At 33.3% G+C, this 22,322-nt stretch overlaps 1 protein-coding gene across 1 annotated transcript in view; it reads right to left on the minus strand.

The window, feature by feature from the left end:
* Positions 1-21,681, minus strand: part of LOC142337200 (uncharacterized) — a gene marked incomplete at its 3' end in the record, with an annotated part of 46,756 nt that extends 25,075 nt beyond the window's left edge. Inside the window, exons 1-6 of the mRNA XM_075386372.1 lie at positions 21,651-21,681; positions 17,928-18,001; positions 17,420-17,542; positions 14,767-14,919; positions 13,926-14,423; positions 3,641-3,731 (exon numbers count right to left, since the gene is read on the minus strand). Coding sequence (XP_075242487.1) covers positions 3,641-3,731; positions 13,926-14,423; positions 14,767-14,919; positions 17,420-17,542; positions 17,928-18,001; positions 21,651-21,666 — 955 coding nt within the window. The remainder of the gene's footprint in view (positions 1-3,640; positions 3,732-13,925; positions 14,424-14,766; positions 14,920-17,419; positions 17,543-17,927; positions 18,002-21,650) is intronic.
* Between the last annotated feature and the right edge of the window lie 641 nt (positions 21,682-22,322).

Genomic DNA, 22,322 nt, shown 5'->3' on the forward strand with positions numbered 1-22,322 from the left:
CGAAGGTATATAACGTTACACTAATCCAGGCTAGAAAGAACAACACAGGATATAAGCTCTTTCCTTTGCTTTTTGCCCAAAAAATTTCGAATTGAATAGAATTTCCGTAGTTGTATATAACACTGCCTGCAGACGCGGTTCACCAGATTCATAAAAGTCAGCTTGCAGTCTAAAGAAAAACCTAACAAGTTTATCGAGCTTCTCAATGGTAACTCAATCCCCAGTAAAGTAGAGGAGTCAATAGACGGAATATTAGAATTTCTTTTGCAAAAATCAGTGAGATCAGTTTTGTTACTGTTATTCACTAACTTCAACTTGCACATAACATCAATTATTTGTTTCAAAATGAAACTTAAGGAGGTAAAGTTGTAATCTAATTTAAAGATAAATTGAATGTCGTCTGCATAAAAATAATAAATTTCGCCAGTTGCATTTAAAAATTCAAAAACTTGGGTCAAATAAAATGAGAGCAACACTGGTCCTAAAACCGAGCCCTGTGGAACTCCAGCTTCATTGTAAAAGTAATCTGAGAGCTCATTCTCAACAGTGACTCGCGAATTGCGGCTTTTCAAATAATTTTCAAAAAATCGTAAAACAGATCCATCAAAGTCAAGTTTTTTTGTGATATTTTGAGTAAAACATTAAAATTGACTGTATCAAATGCAGATGTCAAATCAAGAGATATCAGAAGTGCTAGCTTCTTTTTTGCCAAAATTTCAGTCACTCTCTCAAGGCAATAAACTATTGCAGTTTCAGTTGAATGATGCTGACGATAAGCAGACAGTAGCGGCGGCCACAATCAATTCCAGTCGAAGTAATCAGCCATTTGCTGAAGAACACACTTTTTGACTATTTTAGACATTGTTCTAATATTTGTAACAGGTATATAATTTTCAATTTCATTCTCGTCGTTTTTTTATGGAGAGGAATTATTATTCCTTGCTTTAGCGAAGATGGAAACACACCCGTTAACAAAATAGATTTAATGAGGTTAGTAAAAGACTCGACGTAGCAATTGATGATAGCTTTAAGGACGTGCGTGGGAATGATATCATGAGGTGCAGTGGAATTCGATAATTTGTTAAACATTAGGCGTAAATCCGAACTAATAATCAACATAAAGGAAGAAAAACTGGATTTGCAAGTTGCCTCTATCTCGAGCGTTGTGTTATCAAAATTCTGCAAGAGAGTACTAACTTTTTCTCTGAAGAAATTTCAAAATCTGTGCGCTAAAGTAGTTGGAATTTCGTTCTTAGGTAACTTACAAATTTTTCTTCTGAACAATTCGTCAAAAGTAAAAAATCTCAGCTTGATAGACTTTTACTTGCTAGACAACTGTTGAGATGAATAATTGTCCCGCTTCAATTTCAGAAATTCCCTATAATCGCATAAATGTGATTGTAATCTGACCTCACTCTCAGTTGATCGGATTCTTATGCAGGCTCTCTTAATATTACGCTTCAAGTGTTTTGCTTTAATGCATTCATCATCGAAATATCGAGGTCGATTTGACAGCACAAAAACCTTTCGAAGGGCACTAGGTTATGTCTGCCAGAAATGGCACTTAAGTAGAAACAAAAATTAAGTTTATTTACAAAATTAAATTATTTTTCCGAACCCATTTCCAGCGCAATGAATTCAATAGAGTTGTTCTGAATAATTTCCAGCAAAATGATTTCATCAAAAAATAGCATAAAATTTTCAGCGAACTCAAAGTGATTTACTGATTTCCATACATACCCTTCGCGAGGAATCTTCTTGCTTGTAACTTTTTCAATTACCATGTTAAAACAAATAGCGTAATGGTCAGAGGGCAATTTTTTATCTATATTCAGGTCAAAATAGACATCTTTGTTCATCAAAACCAAATCAAGTAAATTGCACTTACTTGTCGTTGCTTCACTGTGACCAGATACTAAACCATGCTCTTCCATAGGGTACGTAAACTTCAACTGATGGGTCCAATTTTATTCAAAACAATATTAAAATCTCCCATATTTACAACATTTGAATACATCGGAAACTGATGGTGACCTGTATACAACTATAACGAGAGACTTTTGGCGATAAAGAATAATTTCAACTCCTATGCACTCCAAGCACTGTAGCACAAGTTCAAAAAGAGGCTTTCCTTTGAATTCACTTTTAAATAATAGAGCAACACCACCTCCACGGCAACTGATACGGTTAACATTAAAAACAGGATAATTAGAGCCATCTATTAAATCAACACAGTAGTATTGAGTGAAATCGGATATACATGTTTCGATAATAGCGAATAAAGAGATATCACGGGCTAATAAATAAGGCTCAATAAACTATTTTACTGCAAATTGACCGCGCATTCCATGATCCTACGCGTAAGCAATGTTGTTGTAGTCAATTCACCTGCGGTTGGCTGCTACACTGAGAATATAATGTCTTCAGCCAGCTTCGTGCTTTCTCATTTAGAAAATACCGTCTTAATATTATGTTAGCCGGCCATGTTTCAGTGCTCTGAACAAGTTCTGTCTTGTGTTCGGGGAAAACGACATGGAAAGATTTAAGCTGCTTTTTCCTGCTAGGTAGTTCTCTGCATGACAAAGGTTTCAAATTTTGCTCGTTACAATAATCAAGAAGTGATGCGGTTTCAATGGATTGCGGTAGTCTACTGATAAAGTAATGTCTTCTTGGCCGAAGTCTTGGTTTTTGTTGAACTCCTTGAAAACTAGCATCGTTTTGCTTCCCTGAACTATGGCAATTTTGTAAGCAGATCGTTTCCGTTTTTTCGATTTGTCACTTGACACCGAAAAATGACTGTCCTTGCGATTTTGAAAACTGAAATATGGTTGTGGGGGGTTCGGTCCCACACATTTTTGCGCATACGTGGGTCGATTTACGAGATTGACTAACGGTTTGGTTGCTTCTGCAGCACTTGGGTAATTTAAAATATTATCATCCTGCGTATTTGTGATACACTCTTTAATTTCGGTAATATCGGATTCAATTTTGTTCAGTTTATTCAATTTGACATTCAGTTGAGATAAAATACGAGTAGGAATTACCCCAGAACATTCTCCACATGACCATTGCGCAGAACAACATTGAAGTATGTAATCTGTAAAAGGGTCATATTCCTTGCACAAACCAGCAGAAGCACACCACATGCATCACGTTGAGCACTGCTCCAATATGCATTTGCATCCAGCACAGAATTTCGGGGGGTGACCAGCGTCAGACCCAAGCATATTCATTTAATATGAAACTAATTAATATCGATATAAGACTTGGCAAGTCTAATCCAAGTCCTATTTAAGAGAAAGCCCCGAGAAAGTGCATATGAGAAAATGCAAAAATCGTGGCACGTTGCGAAAATTTTCGGAATTCGGAATTTTCACCCGAAATTTTTTAAAAAGTTGGTTTTGACTTGGGAATCAACTTCCAAGTGTTATCCAAGTCTTGGTTAAGACTTGCCAGACTTGTAAGACTTGTATTTAGACTTGCCCAGTACTGGGAAACTAAATAAGACTTGGATTTAGACTTGCCTAGTACTGATATAGACTTGGAGTTCGGTCCGAGATGGCTATTATGGCATGATTAGAGGCCATTCTGGCCAGCGTGCTCGATATGGGACCGATTGGCATAAAGATTTTTAACTAGCCTCTGTAATGTCTTTGAATGGCTGAAGCAGCAGAGCTACGTCGTCTGTCGTTGGTAGTCCTTGATTCTTTGGACTCCAAGACATTACCATCCTTGAACATTTGTTAACATTTATTACCTTTAAAAAGGAACCAGGGTGCATGATATGTACTTTCACAAATATGAGCAATATTATTCTTGGCAACAAGCAGTGTTAGGTATCGGATACAAGCAGGTATCAATCGGGCGGATTTGGAGCACAGTCAATGAGCTTAATGGAGCTGAAATTTTTCTTTTTGCAAAGAATCCATCAGATTACGCATTTTTATTCTAAGAAATTAGCTTCCTGTCAGCTCTTACAATCCATACAATTTGTCCAATTTTCTTATCGTATGAATATTCAAGACCAACATATCAGATCTTAAAACATCTTCTAAGATACTTATCAGACAAACTTGCGGCCTTGAACTTATTTAGACATTAAAGTGGCATTTCATGTGGCCTTCCTTGAATTGCAATAACAAGATCATTGGGCAATTTTTATACTTTTCTTTTATCGTTCCGACCCATTTTAGTGGGGGAGGAGCTATATACTCAAAAATGTTATTTTTTTTCAGTCAATTTTGGCCGATCGATATGTTCACAATAGAAAGCCCCTCCAGCGCCTAATATACAATTAATAAAGATTTTTGAATTTCGTTTCTTCCACGGAGTTATTGAAGTTTAACCTTTTGTGAACAATTGACTGATTTTCTTTTGTTTTTGTTTACATTTTCCGTATTTTTACGATATTTTTTGCCAATTTAGCTAAAAAGTAAGTTAAAATTTGTAACGATAGTGTTGTTTGTTTTACTTCTGAAAATAGAAGTGTATTGCTGAAGAGTTTCAAGTTTTCTAAAATTAAAAATGGCACCAAATAAATTTCTTTAATCCACTTCGTATAAGTTTGCCGGATAAAAATTTTTCTGATGAACATATTTAATAATTTCAGTTGATAATTAGTATTTTGAAATTAATTGTTCATGAAAAATACTAACGTAATGTTAATTTTGTCCTTCAAGTCCCTGTTTGTCTATTTGTCACCTAGTCTTATTTTTGAGACGTCATACTCCGCCTTTTTGATAATAAAAAAAATTGCGTACCTGATAACATCTTACAAAAAAGATTTTTACGGAACAGATTTTGGCTTTAACGGCTCCGATACCGTTTTCTCGCGAAATATATTTGTATTCTTTCTATTGGTCTGTGTAGATCGTTTGTTTTTTATGACCTACAACATATTTTGTATAACTAAAGATATCAAACTCTTCACATGGAAAATTAGGTGAACATATATCTTTTAGCGTTGAAAATTATTTAATTAGCGTTGAAGCTATTTTGACTTTGTTATTAATTTCTTTTCTCAAAAAATGGATATTGATTATAGGATGTAATTATTATTTGTTTTGTTATTTGATTTTGATGTTTGTCTTTTCTCTTAGTCTTGATAATTGCTGATCTTCTCGGCCCTTTTATATATATATATATATATATATATATATATATATATATGCGATGTGTGCGTACATATGTGGGTATTTGTTTGTGTACGTGTTGTATGTGTTTCAATGAACAAGTGTGGGAGAGAGTGCTGAAAAACTCATTGAATACGTCCAAGACTAATTCTGTGGCTTTTTGTTATGTTAAAATACCTTGATTTTTAGCGCAGCCTTAACTGACTTTGGGAAAACCAATTGGATGCAATAAATAAAATCTTGATTCTGTTTCTATGAAAAAAATGCGCGATTGAAAAATAGTTTTAGTCAGTAGCGCCGCCAAGGTCGGTCAAGTGATAAAGAACATGCAGGAAGTGAAAAAACTTGGATTTTGCGGTTATCGTATTGTTGGAATATATATATATATATATATATATATATATATATATATATATATATATATATATATATATATATATATATATACATATATATATATAATGCACTGAAAAATTGTCTTAGTTTTGATTTAGAGCAGAAATGACAAACCCTGAGTTACAGAAAAATCAAAGTGTTTAGCGCATTTCTAACAAAATTAAGAGCGGAAAAGGCAATGGAACAGGAAAAAATATGCAAATTTGCATATTGGCTGAGGCATCAATTTGCAGATACGTATTTCACATGGGATCTTATTGACAGCCGTCTCGATGGTGGTCCAGTATAAGGTGTGTACTATGTACTTACCGAGCTACCATCCACTCAAAAATTTCAATATACTGGAAAAAGCGACTCATTTGTTGGTTAATAAACTAACGAGAGCTGCATTTTCCGACATTCTTGCTAACTCTCGCTAATTCTTAATAAATGATGATAATTTTTTCTTAATATTATAATTTCGTGCTAATTCATGGTTTTAGGTTCTATTGAATTTTTAATACTCGGTATGTCTTGCCATGTTATGGTTAATCTTTCTTGGGAATCTTGCCAAAATCTTGTTTCTTGACACCCATGCAAAGATCCTGCTACATATCTTGATATTATCTTGCTATGTAACATTTTGGTTGTAACATATGTAACATGTAAATTTTCCCTTAAAGAAAGCACTTGTTCCGCATTCTTTGCTTTGCCATTTTTTGAATCCAGTTGGAATTTCCTTCTCTGAATAATTTTTATCGTTAGTAAGCGCTAAGTTATAGACTTTCGTGAAATCAATTTTGCGTTTCTATAGAAATTTCACCAACGTGCCAACCTAAGTTGAATATTTCATTTTTGCTGCTTGTTGTTCCGACCCCACTTGTGGGGGGGGGGGAGGAACTATATACTCAAATGGGTTTTTTTTTGTTCCGTGAGTTTTGGCCGACCGATATATTCATCGTAGAGAAATGTGCGTGGTATCATTAAAAAGCTCGTCCAGCGTAGAATTCGAAATTAAAAAGGTTTTTTTGAATTTTGAATTTTTTCGAGGAGTTATCGAGGTTTAAAGTTTCATGTGAACACTGGATATTTGGTTCACTTTTGTTCACTTTTACCGTAATTTTCGTTCGAATTAACGTTTTTTCTACGAAAAATTTAATTCAAAACTAGATTTCACGCTAAAAATTAAATCAACTGTAGGTTTTTAATAGACGAAAGGAGATTATAAAGACTAGTTCTAGTCTTAGAGGGAAATTTAATATATAAAAAAAAATTCGAATTAGATTTGGGAGCTCTTTTTTTAGAAAATTTTGCAACTTTTTTGTTTTTTCAAGTCACCTAGAGACTACTAGAAACTTTTAACACCAAAGTTCCGTTAATGACAAACCTCTTTTACGATCAAATGAAGCTCAATGAACAAAAAATTTGTTTCGAAGGGATCGCTCATGTTTTTTTTTTGGACTCGTATCTCAAATTTCGTAATTTCAAATGAAATTTTGATTTTTTTTTGAGGTTTTACTATAGTTTTATAATCCTATGGCATAAACTTGTTGACTAAAGGTGCAATAAATTTGCTAATGAGCATTAAGTGAACCTATCTAGTGCTGTGAGTGGACAGCTAATGGCTGTTAAGACTTTGAAAATAAATTTTCGAAAGTTTTTTAAAATTAGTAAATCATAAACTTATTTTTGTGAACTGTAAGTTCGTCTGAGTAAAAACAAGACTGAACTCCTTCATACCACTGCAACATAAGTTAATCTCATTGGCGGCTTTATCAAATAACTATTGGTTATACGTATTCAATGCCACAAGATTTCAAATTAATTTTTTTAAAAATTTTTTGGACATTTCGTTTTATTGGTTCATTTTGAAATCTTATCACGTCATCCTAATATTGATGGCTACATCTTCCTTTAGTGAAGACGTCCAGAGGATCATAGATAAAACTTTCTGAGAAAAAAATAATGGTTTAAATGGCTTCAACACTTTCTTCTCCCATTTTTCTAAAGAAATTTTGGTTTTTGCCTGTTTTTGTTCTTTTTTTTTCATAGTAAAAAAACATATTGTGATGTCTTATTGATTACCTAGGCATAATGAACATCCTTGTATTCACATCGTGGCATAGTTGAGCGTATTTATTGAATTCCTATGAAATTTTTTGAGTTTAATGGCTGTTAAGACTTTAAAAATATTTTTTTATTTTTTTTGAACATAAATCAATCTTAAGCTTATTTTCGTGGATTGTAAGTCAGTCTCGGTAATGACAGAACCGCTTTTTTTTCTACATCAGCAACAATTTATCTAGTTAGCAGTTTTGTCTTCTAACTATTTGTTTTTTTGACTTCGGTGCACGAGTTTTCATAATTTTTAAAATTTTTGGATTTTTTTTAAGTAATTTTGGTTCCTTTTGAAATCGTATTACATTATCCTAATATTGATAACTCCCATTGGCTTAGTGAAGACGTTTAATGGATCGTTGAAAAGTTTTCAGAGAAAAAAGCTTATGGTTTAAACAGCTTCGACACTTTCTTCTCTCAATTTTCTACCGAACTTTTGGATTTTGCCTGTTTTTGTTGTTGTTTTCATCGTCAATGACTTGTTGTAATGTCTTATTGATAAATTTTGAATGACAAACATCCTAGTCGTCACATCATCTAGACATAATTTAGCGTATTAAATGCCTTCCGTTGAAAGCTGTAGAATTTTTTGACTTTGATACTATGGGTTTTCTCAAAAATTTCGTGGTTTTGATGTATTTTTCTTTGCCATATGACTTATTGTGATGAGTTATTGATGTCACTTGAATGAAACCTATGATTGCTATTTCATCGAAGCAGAATTTAGTGTGTTTAATTAACTTAAAATGTAGCAATTTTTTTTAATTCAAACATCTATTTTTGTTATCTCTTCATTTGGTTGACAATTAAGTCAAAAATGTAGATGAGCTCGGGTCGGAACATCATGTCCGAACGCACATTAACGAGCCGCCTTGTATTTGATATATATGCTTGTATGGTGTTCTTTGGTACCAAGCTATTCTTTCGCAGATACATAAAAACTCTGAGTTTACAGAAGAAAGGACCGACTGTTATAAAATTCACCCATTTTCTTAGAATTGTTGAAACGATACAATTGTTCATGAACGATATGAATTTCGTGACTTAAAACATATTTATGATATCTTGCCACGCATTTGATCTTGTTTTCTCTCTTGGAGCCTCGCCATTGGGCAATAAATTAAACCTGTAAATTAAAATTTATTCTTGCAAAATTTTGACCTCTTTTGTCTGTTTGAACTTTTTTCTGCAAGAATCTGGCAAAATTTTTGCCAGATTTTCTGGGGTAGTTATGATTAAATAGATATCCTTTGTAAGCTCTAAATAGCATTATTGTCGAGTAAAAAAAACAAAATGTTTCAAAAATAATAATTGCTTTGGTAATTAATAATTGAATAATGAGTCTCTAAATGTGTATAGTTGTTTAGTGGAGAAAAGTGAGGGATTTTCGTGAGGTTTTCTAAGAGGGAGAATAGAGTCGCGAGTGTATTTGTTAGTATTCTGTCTCTACTGGGGTAATTGCGTGGGCGGCAAGGCTGTTTTCACTATTGTTTCCTTTAATGATATGTTGCATACTTTCGGGTGAGTGCTGCGCGGCGCCTGAGTTGTTCCTTGTGTTCGGAGGATCTTCGGTAATGTTTTTGGCGTCTTCATTATTTTGAGGAGTTTCATATGTTAAAAGCTCTTTGTTGTCGGTAGAACTGCTGATAAAATTTGCGGATTCGTTGTCATGTTCAATGTTTTTTCCCTCTTGAGCCAGTATTAGCTCTTTGCTAAAAAAGACAATTATTTCATAAGTTGTCAATTCATTGTTCACGCTTAGTTCACATTTCGATTGTTTATTTGGACATATTGAAATTCCTGCTGTTTACCGGTGGTTTACCGTTGCTATAGCTTGTTTGCTTAATCTGCCGCAACTATCATTGTTAAATTGAAAACTGTACGGTTCCGTCACTTGATTCCATTTTTAAATGATCGGCGAGGCAGCAACTCTTCGTGTCCCAGTTTATCATAGCAGATGTCTGGTAAAACCTGTACCAACTCCTACATAGTGATAATTTAAGACTCTGTATTCTTAGCACGAAAGTTCGAAATAGGTGGCAAGTTTTACAAGAGTTCATACAATCAAAGACAAGTTCTTGCAATATAATTGCTCCTATTGAAATATAAAAAGGGGTACATTTTTTAAAACAAACATTATAAAATGAAGTTGACTTAAATTAACAGTGTTCAGGTTTTTTTTAAATCTTAACTAAGGTTAGGGGGAAAACTAAGATGGCGCGAGCGCTACTGCGCGTAGCACAGAATGTTCCAAGATACGTATAAATTTTGTCAAAATTTTCTCTTTGTTCTGAGAAGAAAAGCTTCTTTTAATATCGGTTTTGAGATGTTCAATTTCTGGCAATTTTTCTGGAGCAACACTTCTACAACTTTCTTTATTATGAAAACTGAAAACAAAAATCACAACATTCATTTTGGTTTGATTTCAACAGATACTAAACCACATGCATGATCAATTTTGTCACAAAGCAGCATCTCAGAAAGTTAATTAGTGCAACCAGTTGCCAAGAAATTTTTTCTCAAACAACCACAGACAGTAATTTGCAAAAAGAGACTACAGCGATCAGTTCAACGCTAGAAATAGCAAAGAATTAAGTAACTGATCTTTTTCTCATCCAATTGCAAACTCAGTGAAAATATGCCCGACCGACAAAATCACGACCAAATATTTAGACTGGGGATTCAGTTAAAAATTTTTTCTCGAAATACGTTACCAAATATCATGAAATGTCAAGAATAGTTTTCGATTATGCCTGTACTTGTCTTTTTTTAACAGTTTCCCAAGCTATTTTCAAATTGTTTGCCCATATGTGGACAATTGCCGTTTAGGAAAAAAAACAGGTTTTTCGATTTGTGAATGACAAATTGATGACAATTTGATAACATAAAGTTTTTCTTTTAGATTAATTGCGCTGAAATTTTAATGTTTTTGTAACTTAATTGCAACACGCAATTGACTTCTACAATTTTTTTATTCAACCAATTTCGAGTTAACTGACGAATGTATGTTTTATGGTAAGACAAGCAAAATTTAGGGAGACGGTTTTTGTGTTGACAAAAATAATACTCATCTTCGCTTTTTCTCAACTATCGGGTTTCTTTTTAATTTTTTTTGGTACAATTTTTTTTGTCCCGATGAAAAATTCTTATCGCTACTCATCATCAAGCAAAACTTATAATTGTTAGCTTTTAGAGGCAAATTGAGCAATTGCACTATGCAACAATTTAGAGAAGAACATTCTTACCTCACAAAAGTATCATTGCTTTATATATATTTTAAACATAAACACAAGATTGACCGACTTCTAAAAAACAAATAGCAAATATGAACTGCTAATTAATTTGAGGACAGTGTAATAGCGCAGGCAGCAGAGCCATTTAGGTCCAAGAAAATTACGAATAAATTGCTCTTTCGTTTTTCCCTCGAGTGTATTGTTTTTCTTGTTGTTGGCTTTGGACCTCCTTTGAAGAACGAATTTTGTTATTTTATGTCCTTTTATTAGCAACTGTGGTAGCAAAATATAAGATTCGATGCATGAATGTTTTGAAAAATTCAAAAAAAACCTAGAAGGGAAAATTCTTTTTCTTTAAAAACACAACAATAGTTCAAAGCTTTGCCGTTGAATTTTTTGATTCATGTTATAGTGATTGTTTTTCTGGAAATTGAGATTGTTTACGGCGCTTGAGAAACCATTAAACTTAAACCAAAAAAAATCATCAGCGTTTGGTTTTCTATTTTTCTAATTAGATGGTATTAAGTCTTTTTCTTGTACACAAGGAGCATCGCAGTTGTCAATTTGGATTCCACTTCCCTATTAATAAAATCAGAGAAAACAACCTCAGGCAAAATTTGAATTTGCGAGTTCCGACGTAATGGAATTTTTATATTTTTCTTCATTACTAATATTTAATTTTTTGATTCACATGTGCTATAAAGTTTTTCTGTTTTTGTTGAAATAAAATTTCAAAGTCCTAATCAGATTTGGTTCTGAGAAGAAAGATAGCAAAGTTTTAAAAAACTGTTTTTCTCGATTTTTTGCCTTTGATAATTTTTTCATAGGAAATGTTTTTTCAAACAATTTGTATAATCGATTAGAATTATAGTCATAATGTTCAACAAAAAAATCCCCAACAATTATGTAATTAATATAGTTCAATATTATTGTTAACTCTAACCCATCTCCTACTCAACAAACAGTCCTTTTTTACTTTCCTGTTTTATTTCAATCTCGTAAACATCTCCCCAATTTTCAACCTGCAAAAAGTTGGTGGTTTTTATAGGAAAAACAAAGGCTACGAAATTATAAAAACCGATTCCGATTGTAAGTGAACAGATTCAGAAACTCACTTTGAAAGAGCTTCAGATGCTTTGTAATATTTTTACAGAAGAATTTGAGCTTCAAACTAAAATGTTTATTTTCTGCTCTGTTATTGAGTTTCAGGTGAAATTAAGGTTAATTTGTACCCTATAATTTTTGCAACGTTGGTTACAAATATAAACGGTTCTGGATTCTTTAGTAACAAATTTATTTTGTTTACGCATCGTAGAGAAAAAATACACATTTTTCTCTACGATGCGTAAACAAAATATAATTGTTACTAAAGAATCCGGAATCGTATAAATTTAAAACCAACGCTGCAAAAAATGTAGGGTACATATTAACCTGAATTTCACGTAATAACAGAGCAGAGAATAAACATTTTAGTTTGAAGCTGAGATTCTTCTGTAAAAATACTACAAAGCATCTGAAGCTCTTTCAAAGTGAGTTTCTGAATCTGTTCACTTACAATCGGAATCGGTTTCTATAATTTCAGGCCACTTGGGATTATCTTTTGTCACATAACCGTTAACTGAGTTTACTTAAAACTATTTTGAAGTAAATTGACTTTTACTCTATTTACTATCGAAACTTACTACTCAACTCTGTAAATATCCCACCAAAATGCTATTCCTCTGCACTAGATATTTATCAGGCAAATTTCCTACAAATTTTTACTAAGATTAGCGAGAATAAAGCAGATTTACTAAAGGAATTCCAGTCCTACAATTTCCTGAATGATCTTACAGGTGCGACAGATTATTGCGACAGATTATTGAGTTGACTGAAACTATAGTTATTTGTACTAAATTTTTGCTAGTTATTACGTTTATCACAAGATAACTGTTGTGGAGTATCTGGTGTGGTTCTTGCTATCAAAACATCGGACTGTTTTTAAATTATAGCTTCAATTTTCATTGGAAAAATTAAAAGGGAATTCTCGGTCAGGGAAATTCACACGCCGGGGATTTTTTCATAAAATATTGCCTAAAAAATTCTTTGGGGCAATGCTATTTTTCAAAACTTCTGCTTATACAATGCGCTGAAAGAGCCCAAATGTTAAGAAAGATGCTGAATATTCTAAATGTCCAATATAGCTTTTGAACTTGAAAAATATTAATCAACCACTCAAACTGAACACATAAGAATACAAACTATAAGCAGTTTCCAGAAATATAAGATCAATCAATCATATCTCAAACAATTCTCTTAATGTGCAAAACAGAAACTATTTCAAACCTTAACAAATCCATGCATACGCATATTTACTACTTGATACTCACGAGACAAGACTCTGCTCCGACTTGCTACGCTAAAGTATTGCAATAGAAATCAGACACAAAAATTAACTGAAATAAAATAGCCTACTTAAAATAGATAAATCCATTGCTTTGAAACTATCGTCATAAGAACTGGTTACTAGAATTTGCAAGTCAATTTTTCCTGCCCAAAACAATGTCACCATGGGGCTGCAATGTGTGCGCTTTTTTGCAATCGCTTCTTGATATTTTTACATCATTTGGACTGCTAACTGGGGTAAAGCACTGTAAGTTACACCTGTGCATTTTACACCTGCGGCAGACAGTTGAAGCCCAAAAGGAATAAAGCAATTTGAACTGCGTTTTCTTGAGAAAAACTCCCATTGCAGCCCCATTGTTACAGCACCCCCCACTGGATAAATTTACCCCACTCTTGCATCATTTAACCCCTCTAAAGTGGCTGGTAATATACTGTGTATATTTTCCCTGAAAAGTCATATAGGATTTTTTAGGACTTATTCAGTATCTGGTACATAGCCAGTTATTAGTTTGTAATTTATCAGCTTTAACAGCGTATAGTCAAGTTGCGCAAAATGCATTTATTTAGGGTTGACAGAATATTTTCCGAAATTTGGATTTCCTGGGAGCTTTAAAATTAAGAGCAGGCTTAAAGATCTTTAACGTGGATTTCAAATGCAAGAGTGGACTATTTATTTAATTACCTTCATATCTTTGCGCGTTTTGAATCCTTTGTAATGACTCTGAATAGTGGTCGCAGCTTTGTTCGTCTCCTCGTCATTCTGAACAAAGTCCACCTCCTCCCCCTTTTGATGACTAACTCCTTGATGATCACTCTCTTTCACACTCTTTGCACTCTTCTTGGAGGAAGTCTTCTGACTTCCCCCGCCTTCACCCTTGCCACTTCCCTTGCCAGGCATCGACTTCCTCACTTGGAACCCTCGATATCCACTCTGAATTTTGACAGCTGCATTGTTCAATTCGGGATCCGTTAGATCAATGCCGTCTGTTTCCTTGGGCGATTTTGAGGAACCTGCTTCGGGGACCTTGTCTTTTCTAGGGGACCCTTTGGGTGACTTGGATTTCTTGTCTGGCATGTCCTTGCGAACCTGGAACCCTCTGTAGTTGCTCTGGATCTTAGTGGCAGCATTGTTCAGCTCTGGGTCAGCAAGATCGATGTCCTCCGCGTTGAATTCTGCGCTCTAAACAGCTCAGAGACTCAATTGCTGGAATTTTGGGTGAAGCCCTCGATGCTTCAAAATGTCTCTTTACAAAATGAAGAATGACACAACTTTTTGAAAAATCTCTTCTTTCCAAAGCTACACCTAATGACATTATAGCGCGTTTGATGGAAAATGGTGATCGAGAGAAGATGACAATACATCTATTTTTATCTGGTAAATTGAACGAAACAAATAAAATATTTGGATTACAATCAACATATCCCAAACACTGGAATAAATTTGTACTCTTTTTCTCCACGCACCCCTTTTAATTAACGCGAAAACTTAGTAGCGATCGATCATTGAACGATTCTTAGTTTACCTTTCTAGGAGATGATTTGGATGCGCTGCCTTTCAACTTGGGCGATTGTTGCTTCAGGTCTTTTCTTGCATGAAACCCGCGATAACTGCTTTGGATCTCAACTGCTGCGTTGTTCAAGTCAGGATCAGATAGATCAAGATCCGTTACGTCATCCTATTAACATCAAAACACGGTTTAACCTGTAAAGTAATCAAAAATGATTCTATATAGTCTTGAATATATGGATTCCTGATAAGAACACCATAAAAAAGAACTTAGTGACCATAGAAAGTCATTTATGATTATATGTGATCAAAATAAACCGAAAAAAGTTTAAACATCTTGATCAGATCATGCTAAGATTCGTATTAAACAAGGGAGATCGGTAATGTGCGTTTGCACATAAAGTTCCGACCCCGCTCATCCACTTTTTGGCATAAATATATACCAAATGAGGAAGAGATAAAAACAGCCAGAAATTCAAATATCTTTCAAAAAGAAATGTGTATGAACAACAAGACTACCTCCAATGCCAATAACTCAGTGCAGTTAAAAATGCCTCTTTGGATTGATGAGATCAGCCATTAATAAAAAAACAAAACAAGACGAACAACAAAATCACACAACAATAACAACAAACATTAATTACATCCAAAATTTATCCTAAAACCATTTTAAAAACAATCAATTTCCAAATAATGAAAACCACTGGATAGCAAATGAAAACATCCAACATGTCTATGATCACATACGCTTCTATAGGAGGGCATTAAGACCTGTCATTAAACAATTTTTATGCGGTTACAAAAAGAACAACAAATAGAGACAAGCAAACATTCAATCAAAAAGCAGTCGAAGCCGTAAAGCCACATTTTGCGCCTCAAATTATGTTCAATAGAGCCTTTGTTGAACGCCCATAATGTGAAATGCGACCTTTCAATATTGAGAATAGGTAAAAAGTGGCAAAAAGATATAAGGATCTCAAAATAAATTAATACTTTAGTTTTTTTCGAAAACAGTTATTTTCAAAGTCATGAAAACCATTAGCTACAAAATGAAAAAGTTAAATAGGTTCGCTTAATTTTCTAATAAAGGCCCACGAGAACTTGAATTAATCAGATTATGTCTTACATCTACAAAAAGAACGTCAAATATAAACAAAAATCAAAAAGTAGTTTTTTTTTGTGCGAAAAACCTGAGTCGGAGCCAGTTATTTTATAACGATTTCTTTGAAATCATTAGAATTTAAACCTGCACCTCATTTAAAAATAACAATCTCATCTATGATTTTTAAATAACGAAACTATGTAAAAAATGGACAAAAAAGGACAAAAAAAAAGAAACTATGTAAAGAATGAACAAACCTAATAAATCAATTTCTAACAGCAAAGAAAACCTAATGGACCTATCAACTGTGAGCTTAGAGTTGAAATGTTCTTTCCCTAATTAAAATAAAGAAAAATCGTTTTTTTTTTAAAAAAAAAAGACTGGCTGATTACAATCCGAATCATTTTTGGATTGTAACAGTCCAGGGTTGAACCAAAATTTGCCTTGCTTTTGCTGTTTCTCCATTAGGAGCACTAAATTTTTTCTAATAATATATATATATATATATATATATATATATATATATATAAATATATAATTTGTTTGTTAAATATCAAAAATAAATGTTATGTTTTTGATCATCATAAAGTTAACAAAAAACGGCAAAATTTGAATTCCAGACCACTCTTAATGGAAGTGGAAGTAAGAATAAGCTCCCTTTGTCGGTGAAAAGTTTTGTGTTATTTGTTTTTGGGGGTGTACTTCCGGCAAAATTAATCAAAGTGGACTAAAGAAGCTTATTTCAGGCAATTTTTTATGAAAAGGGCTGCTTTTTGAAATATTTAACCAAAATTTTAGCCACAAAAAAGAAATCAAAATGGTTAACAATACTTTTCTGTGTCTTTAAAAGTAGAATCAACAGCTTTTTTTTCATACTATAGCGAAATTGACGAAAATCTGGTCAAAAATTAGGGAAAATGTGAGTAAAAACAACGGAATTCACTCTACTTTTCTCAAAAATTTAAACCTTGATAACTCCCTGCAAAAATGAAAATCGGAAAATGTTTTTAATTTCATATTCTACGCATGACGAGCTTTCTGATGATACCAGTATCAACTCTCTACGATGAATATATCATTCGACCAAAATCGTCTGAACAAAATAAAACCCATTGAGTATATAGTCGCCCCGTCAAGAGGGCTCGGAACAAATATGCCAAGATAAGTTGGACCGTACGATATGCATGTACATCAAGAATTTAGGAAATTTACAATGATCTTTACAAAATATCCCAACAATTACCAAGAGGACATTGCCTAAAAAGATCTTGCTGAGGTATCAGAAGTTTTGTAGAGAAAATCAAGCATTTCTCAGCAAGGAGTATCAAATTCCGTTTCACTAGGAAGTCCTAAATGATTATATGGAAAGTTAGAAGTTAACAAGAGATTGGATATGGTTCTTAGCAAACATTTTCAGGTTACCCAAAGAAATTTTGCGCATCTTATATCGACACATTTGTATGCGGTTACTAAGAATGGTCATCCAGAGTTGTCATGACAGAATATGAAATAATGGTAGAATAGCATAGATTCAGTATTTTATGAAAGTTGACAGGACAGAACTTGCCCTTCTGGCTAAAGATGGTCTTTTAAAACCGGCAACACTGGGCAGCGTAGGTGTGAAATTTGGGTAATTGGGTAGTGAGTCTCTGGGAAAAGATGGAGCTGGGGGTGGAGCCGGCTCATCATACTGAAAAGTATTAAAAATTTTATTGTGATCTCTGACCGATTAAAAAGAGTGCTCATTTAAAGCTTAAACTTGGTTGTCAGAAATTTTTATCTGCTTTGAATGTCCTGACAAAGTCAGAAACACCAGATTTGAAGATGCCGAAATCGCTTTTTACGCTCATTATTTACCCTTGTTGCTCATCATGCAAACTAATGCACTTAACACTATGGCATGTAAAATTCCTTGATGGCATAAATGTTCCAAAGTAGGCTCTAGACTAGTTTATCTTTTGTCTGTTTAGGTAGTTGAGTACCAAATTAAATCGATATCTGTTCAAATTATTTAAAAAATTCTGTTATATTCGCATATCTGTTATATTCGTTATATTCGTGGATCTGTAACTCACCGTTTTCTGGGGTGTAAATTTAGTCTCTATTTGACCATTGGATGAGTTGGTCAGTAGAGGATCCACGCCAGTTCCTGAAAAACAACATTCAACGCCTGACTACAAAATAATATTATAGGCATCTAATTTTCTTTCTCAGTTAGGTACTACAAGCACGCCAAAACTTTTTCGATAATTCTCCTTCAGATAACAAATTTATTTTTGTGTGATGGTTCAAACTGCCTTTTGTCGACAAAAAACGGCAATTTTAATTGTTTTACTTGAACATAAATTCGTAATGTAAAGTAACAGTAACATCATTTTGTTGGCTGCTTTATTAACTGGATCTGCAAAAAGGCATATTTTGTAGCAGTTTTCGAACATGATGTTCATCACTGCTCCAATTAGCTATAGCGTAAAAGAAACAACAGTAGATTTTTACATATGCATTTGGCAAATAACGTCTGAGAACTGTTTTCTCCTGTTATATGGATGGTTGCAATGTTAGAACATATGCAAGCTTCATAAAAATTATTGCAAGGTGACACATCGAATTCAAGTTTTCTGATGAAAATTTACAATCTTGTAAGATAGCCGTTTGAATTGTGAGCTCTTACAAGTGAATCATTCATCATTCATCATTCTTAAAAGTGAATCATTCATCATACACCGTCATCCCATCCCGTACGCGTTTACTTTGTCAAAAGTTTTAGGTTTCTGATTGAGTTCTCACAAGATATAGATATTTTCGGATCCACTTGAGAAGGGAAGAGCTATATGCTCAGCTGGTTTTTTTCTTCAGTGGATTTTGCCGATCGATATATTCGTAGAGAGTTGGGAGTGGTATCCTTGGAAAACTTGTCAATCGTCGAATATCAAACACAAACAATTTTCTGAATTTCGATTTTCCAAGGAGTTACGCAGGTTCAAAGTTCTGTAAATTTTACGCTCTTTCGTTGTTTTGTTCACATATTTTACAAATTAGATGACAATTTGACCAATTTTGCGAAAATTATGGTAGAATTTTAAACGAGTGGTTTCCAAGTTGCAAGATGAAAGAGAGTTTCTGAATTGCTTGAACCAAATATTTTCGCTGAATTTTATAAAAAAACTATTTCCGCATTTTCCAACTGTTCATGAAAAATGGCACAGAGTTTGTTTCTTTGGCCCTCTTCTTCCGATTTGACCGGTAGAGCAGGTATTTGTTTACTCAGATGAGAGCTATTTATACCCCTTGCTCCCAGGAAAGTGTTCTGGAACGAAAAGTTTGGTGCCCTTCGCTAATTTAAATCGATTTATAACAAAAATGCATAAATTATGATCGATATATTTAGATTCTTGCAAGTCAAAAAAGTCTATTTTGTATTTATTAGAAACAATGACAATTATAACAGCTGTTTAGCTATAGAAAGGTCGATTTTGGTCTCATCGTTGTTTTTTGTTGTGATTAAAATGAATTTGGATTGTTTTGCATTTTGTCGTCCCTATTACAGACAAGTCTACTTTAAATTAAAAAATAAATTCAGGAGAGATTTTAATATTCAAACGAGGACCATGATTATAGATTAAAAAAATTTGAAAGCATTATTTAGTTTTGCCAGCTTTATGCTCCTAATTGACCAAGACCTTAGAATCAAATGTGCTATTTGCTATCTACTGAACCATTAAAAAAACTATGCATTACGTTCATCTGATACCTTGTGAATTATCTCTAATAAAACTCGGCATTTGTCCAGAGATCATCAATTATCCAATTAAATTGACCTTTTCGGCAAACTAGCTATTTCGGTAAAAGTTAAATTAATGGTCTCTTTTCATGGACGAGCAGCAAAAGTAGGACTAGTTTTACTCCAATTGTGAAGTTTGATAATTCAAAATTTAGTCGGATTGTTTTGGGGTGTCATTTTTTATTTCTGTATATTGAGTTTTATTTTGATTAAGGAAGAGAATGATTTCAAATAAAAACCAAGTTTTTCGACAAATGAAGTACTTGTCCAAATGAAGTCCAATGAACATACAGTGAAGTTCCAGGGTAAGGCTTGTAGTTTTTTTGGCTGAAACACTGTGTTATCTTAGAATCATTTTTGAAGGTTTGAGTTCTGACTGTACCCGTTGTTTTGTGTGGTCGTTTAACTCACTCTCAATAATCATATTGGCTTTTTCGGCTGTAAAAAGATATCCTAATTATTATATTTTAGTGGAATGTATATGGTTGATATGACTGACGGTTTTAAAAAGATTTCAATATTAGTTATGAATTAATTTTTCAAAGTTAATAATGGTTATTTTGATATTAGCCTTTTTTATCATATTTCTGCAAACTTGTATCATAAAAGTACACGTTATTTAGCGTCCATTACAATATACTGTATTGCTGTTTTATTTGTAAATGTTTGTTTTTTGGCTCTGACACTGCAACTTTTCATAACTTTTTTACCACAAAAAAGGCGTTGAAAGAAGGCACTTTATTTTAATTAATGTTCTAGAAAAAAGATGATGATTTTTGAAAAATTCGACAACATTTTCTCACTAATTTTCACTGACTTTTGAAATTTCTTGACTGTCTTTGTTCGGTTTTTATTTGTATGACATGGATATTGGAGGTGTAAATAAAGCTAAATAAGGATTTCATTTGATCGCTAATGGTTTTCATTACTTTGAAATTAATTTTTCTCAAAACAGAATAAACTTTTTTAAAAAATTTTTGCTCCTATTGCTTTTCCCTAATTGATAATGGTTCTGAATATAGACAGTTACAATGTCTTCTTGGGTGAAATAAAAACATTTTGTTTAGTTTAGGTTTTATCTCATGCCATTTGGAATAATAAAATTATATAAATTTGGGTTTTGGTCATAATTAATGCTTGTTGTTTTTGTTTGATTTTGTTTTTACTCTTGTCTCCCAATGTCGGTAATTGCAGGTATCAATGGGCTTCTAATGAGTGGTTATTTATTTTGTTTAGAAGTTTGTTATTCAGCAATTTTCAAATACATACATCAATTACTTTTGAACATTGTATGAATTTTTGAAAGTTTGTTGTTTCCCTATAATTTGATTGACTATTAAGTATAAACTTAATGAGCGGGTTCGGAGCATTATGTGTGGACGCACATTACCGAGCCGCATTGTATAACTAAATTGCAAATGAATTGTCGAAAGTTATATCAGTTTTTCAATTTGAAACATTTTCCAGCAGCTGAAATTAATCAACAAATAAAGCTAGAAAAGGGCAGCTGCTAAATGAAGTGTATTATGATTTTTAGAAAAACAAAAAAAGTGAACAAACATGAAACAGTTTTTTATCTGATGCAGACAAAAATGATAACATACAGTTGAGCCGAAGCAGTTAACAATCCTAACGGAGCAGACAACAGTAAAAACGCTAATTCATAATGTTTTTTTTTTGTTAAAAATCAAGAATAATAAAGTGTAACCACAAATAAACTGAACGGCATCAAATAAAGAGGCATTACGTTTTGAAATCCGCCTTTGCTGAAATCAGCGAAAAAGCGAACATTGCAAACAAAATTTGTATAAGTTAAAACTAAATTCGTTACATCCTTGAGTCGAAATTTAACAAATTTAACGACGGTAGCAATGAGTAAATTTGCGACTGATCCCCCAAACTAATAGGACTTGATAAGAGTTCTTTGACGAGATCAAGGGATTAGAGTCAATAGACTTGTCGCCAGTTTACGCAAACTAGCGACGTATATACCAGCGTGTCATATTTTTGCACTCACTTGCTTTCATGATCATAATACATATTTACGGAAAACAGCGATCATGCTGAGTACATTTGCTCAATACCATGTAGCTTTAGTCATGTAATGTGGTGCAAGAGAAGAGAAAAACTAAGAGAGAAAACTTGACACGAACAAATTTTCAATAATCTTACACAATAGCCCTTCCACATGTAAATTTTTACAATCTAAATTTTTATGAAGTTATACATTCCTTCAAGTCAATAATTCAACGGTACAAGATAAACCAGTGTTTCAAGTAAACATCACGACCCGCCCCTGTTAACACATCGACAAATGTGTTCAACTTTTTTATTGGGGTTCACTTCTCTGAAACTAAAGTTTTTGTATGCACCGGAAAATTAAGAATTGTTGCGCTATCTTAGCGTTTTTTGAGTTGTTCACTACCAAAATTCACGTGAAACAGATAAGAAGTTCCAACTGAAAAAAAATATTTAGCAAATTTTGCGCGAGTATGTTTAGTGAATGTGCGTTAACGCTGTTTTCAGCGTATAAATTTAATTTAATTGAGTAAGCATTATGCTGATTGTTAGGCTACTACGTCTTTGCGATAATTTTTCTTTCAACATATGCAGATACGATACATTTGACACCGCCGAACCAAATTGAACTCAGGCGAGACCACTAGTCATACCAACCACAGTGACTATG

This window comes from Convolutriloba macropyga, chromosome 1, assembly GCF_964194025.1.
Source record: "Convolutriloba macropyga chromosome 1, txConMacr16.3, whole genome shotgun sequence".
In the NCBI taxonomy this organism is placed as follows: Eukaryota; Metazoa; Xenacoelomorpha; order Acoela; family Convolutidae; genus Convolutriloba; species Convolutriloba macropyga.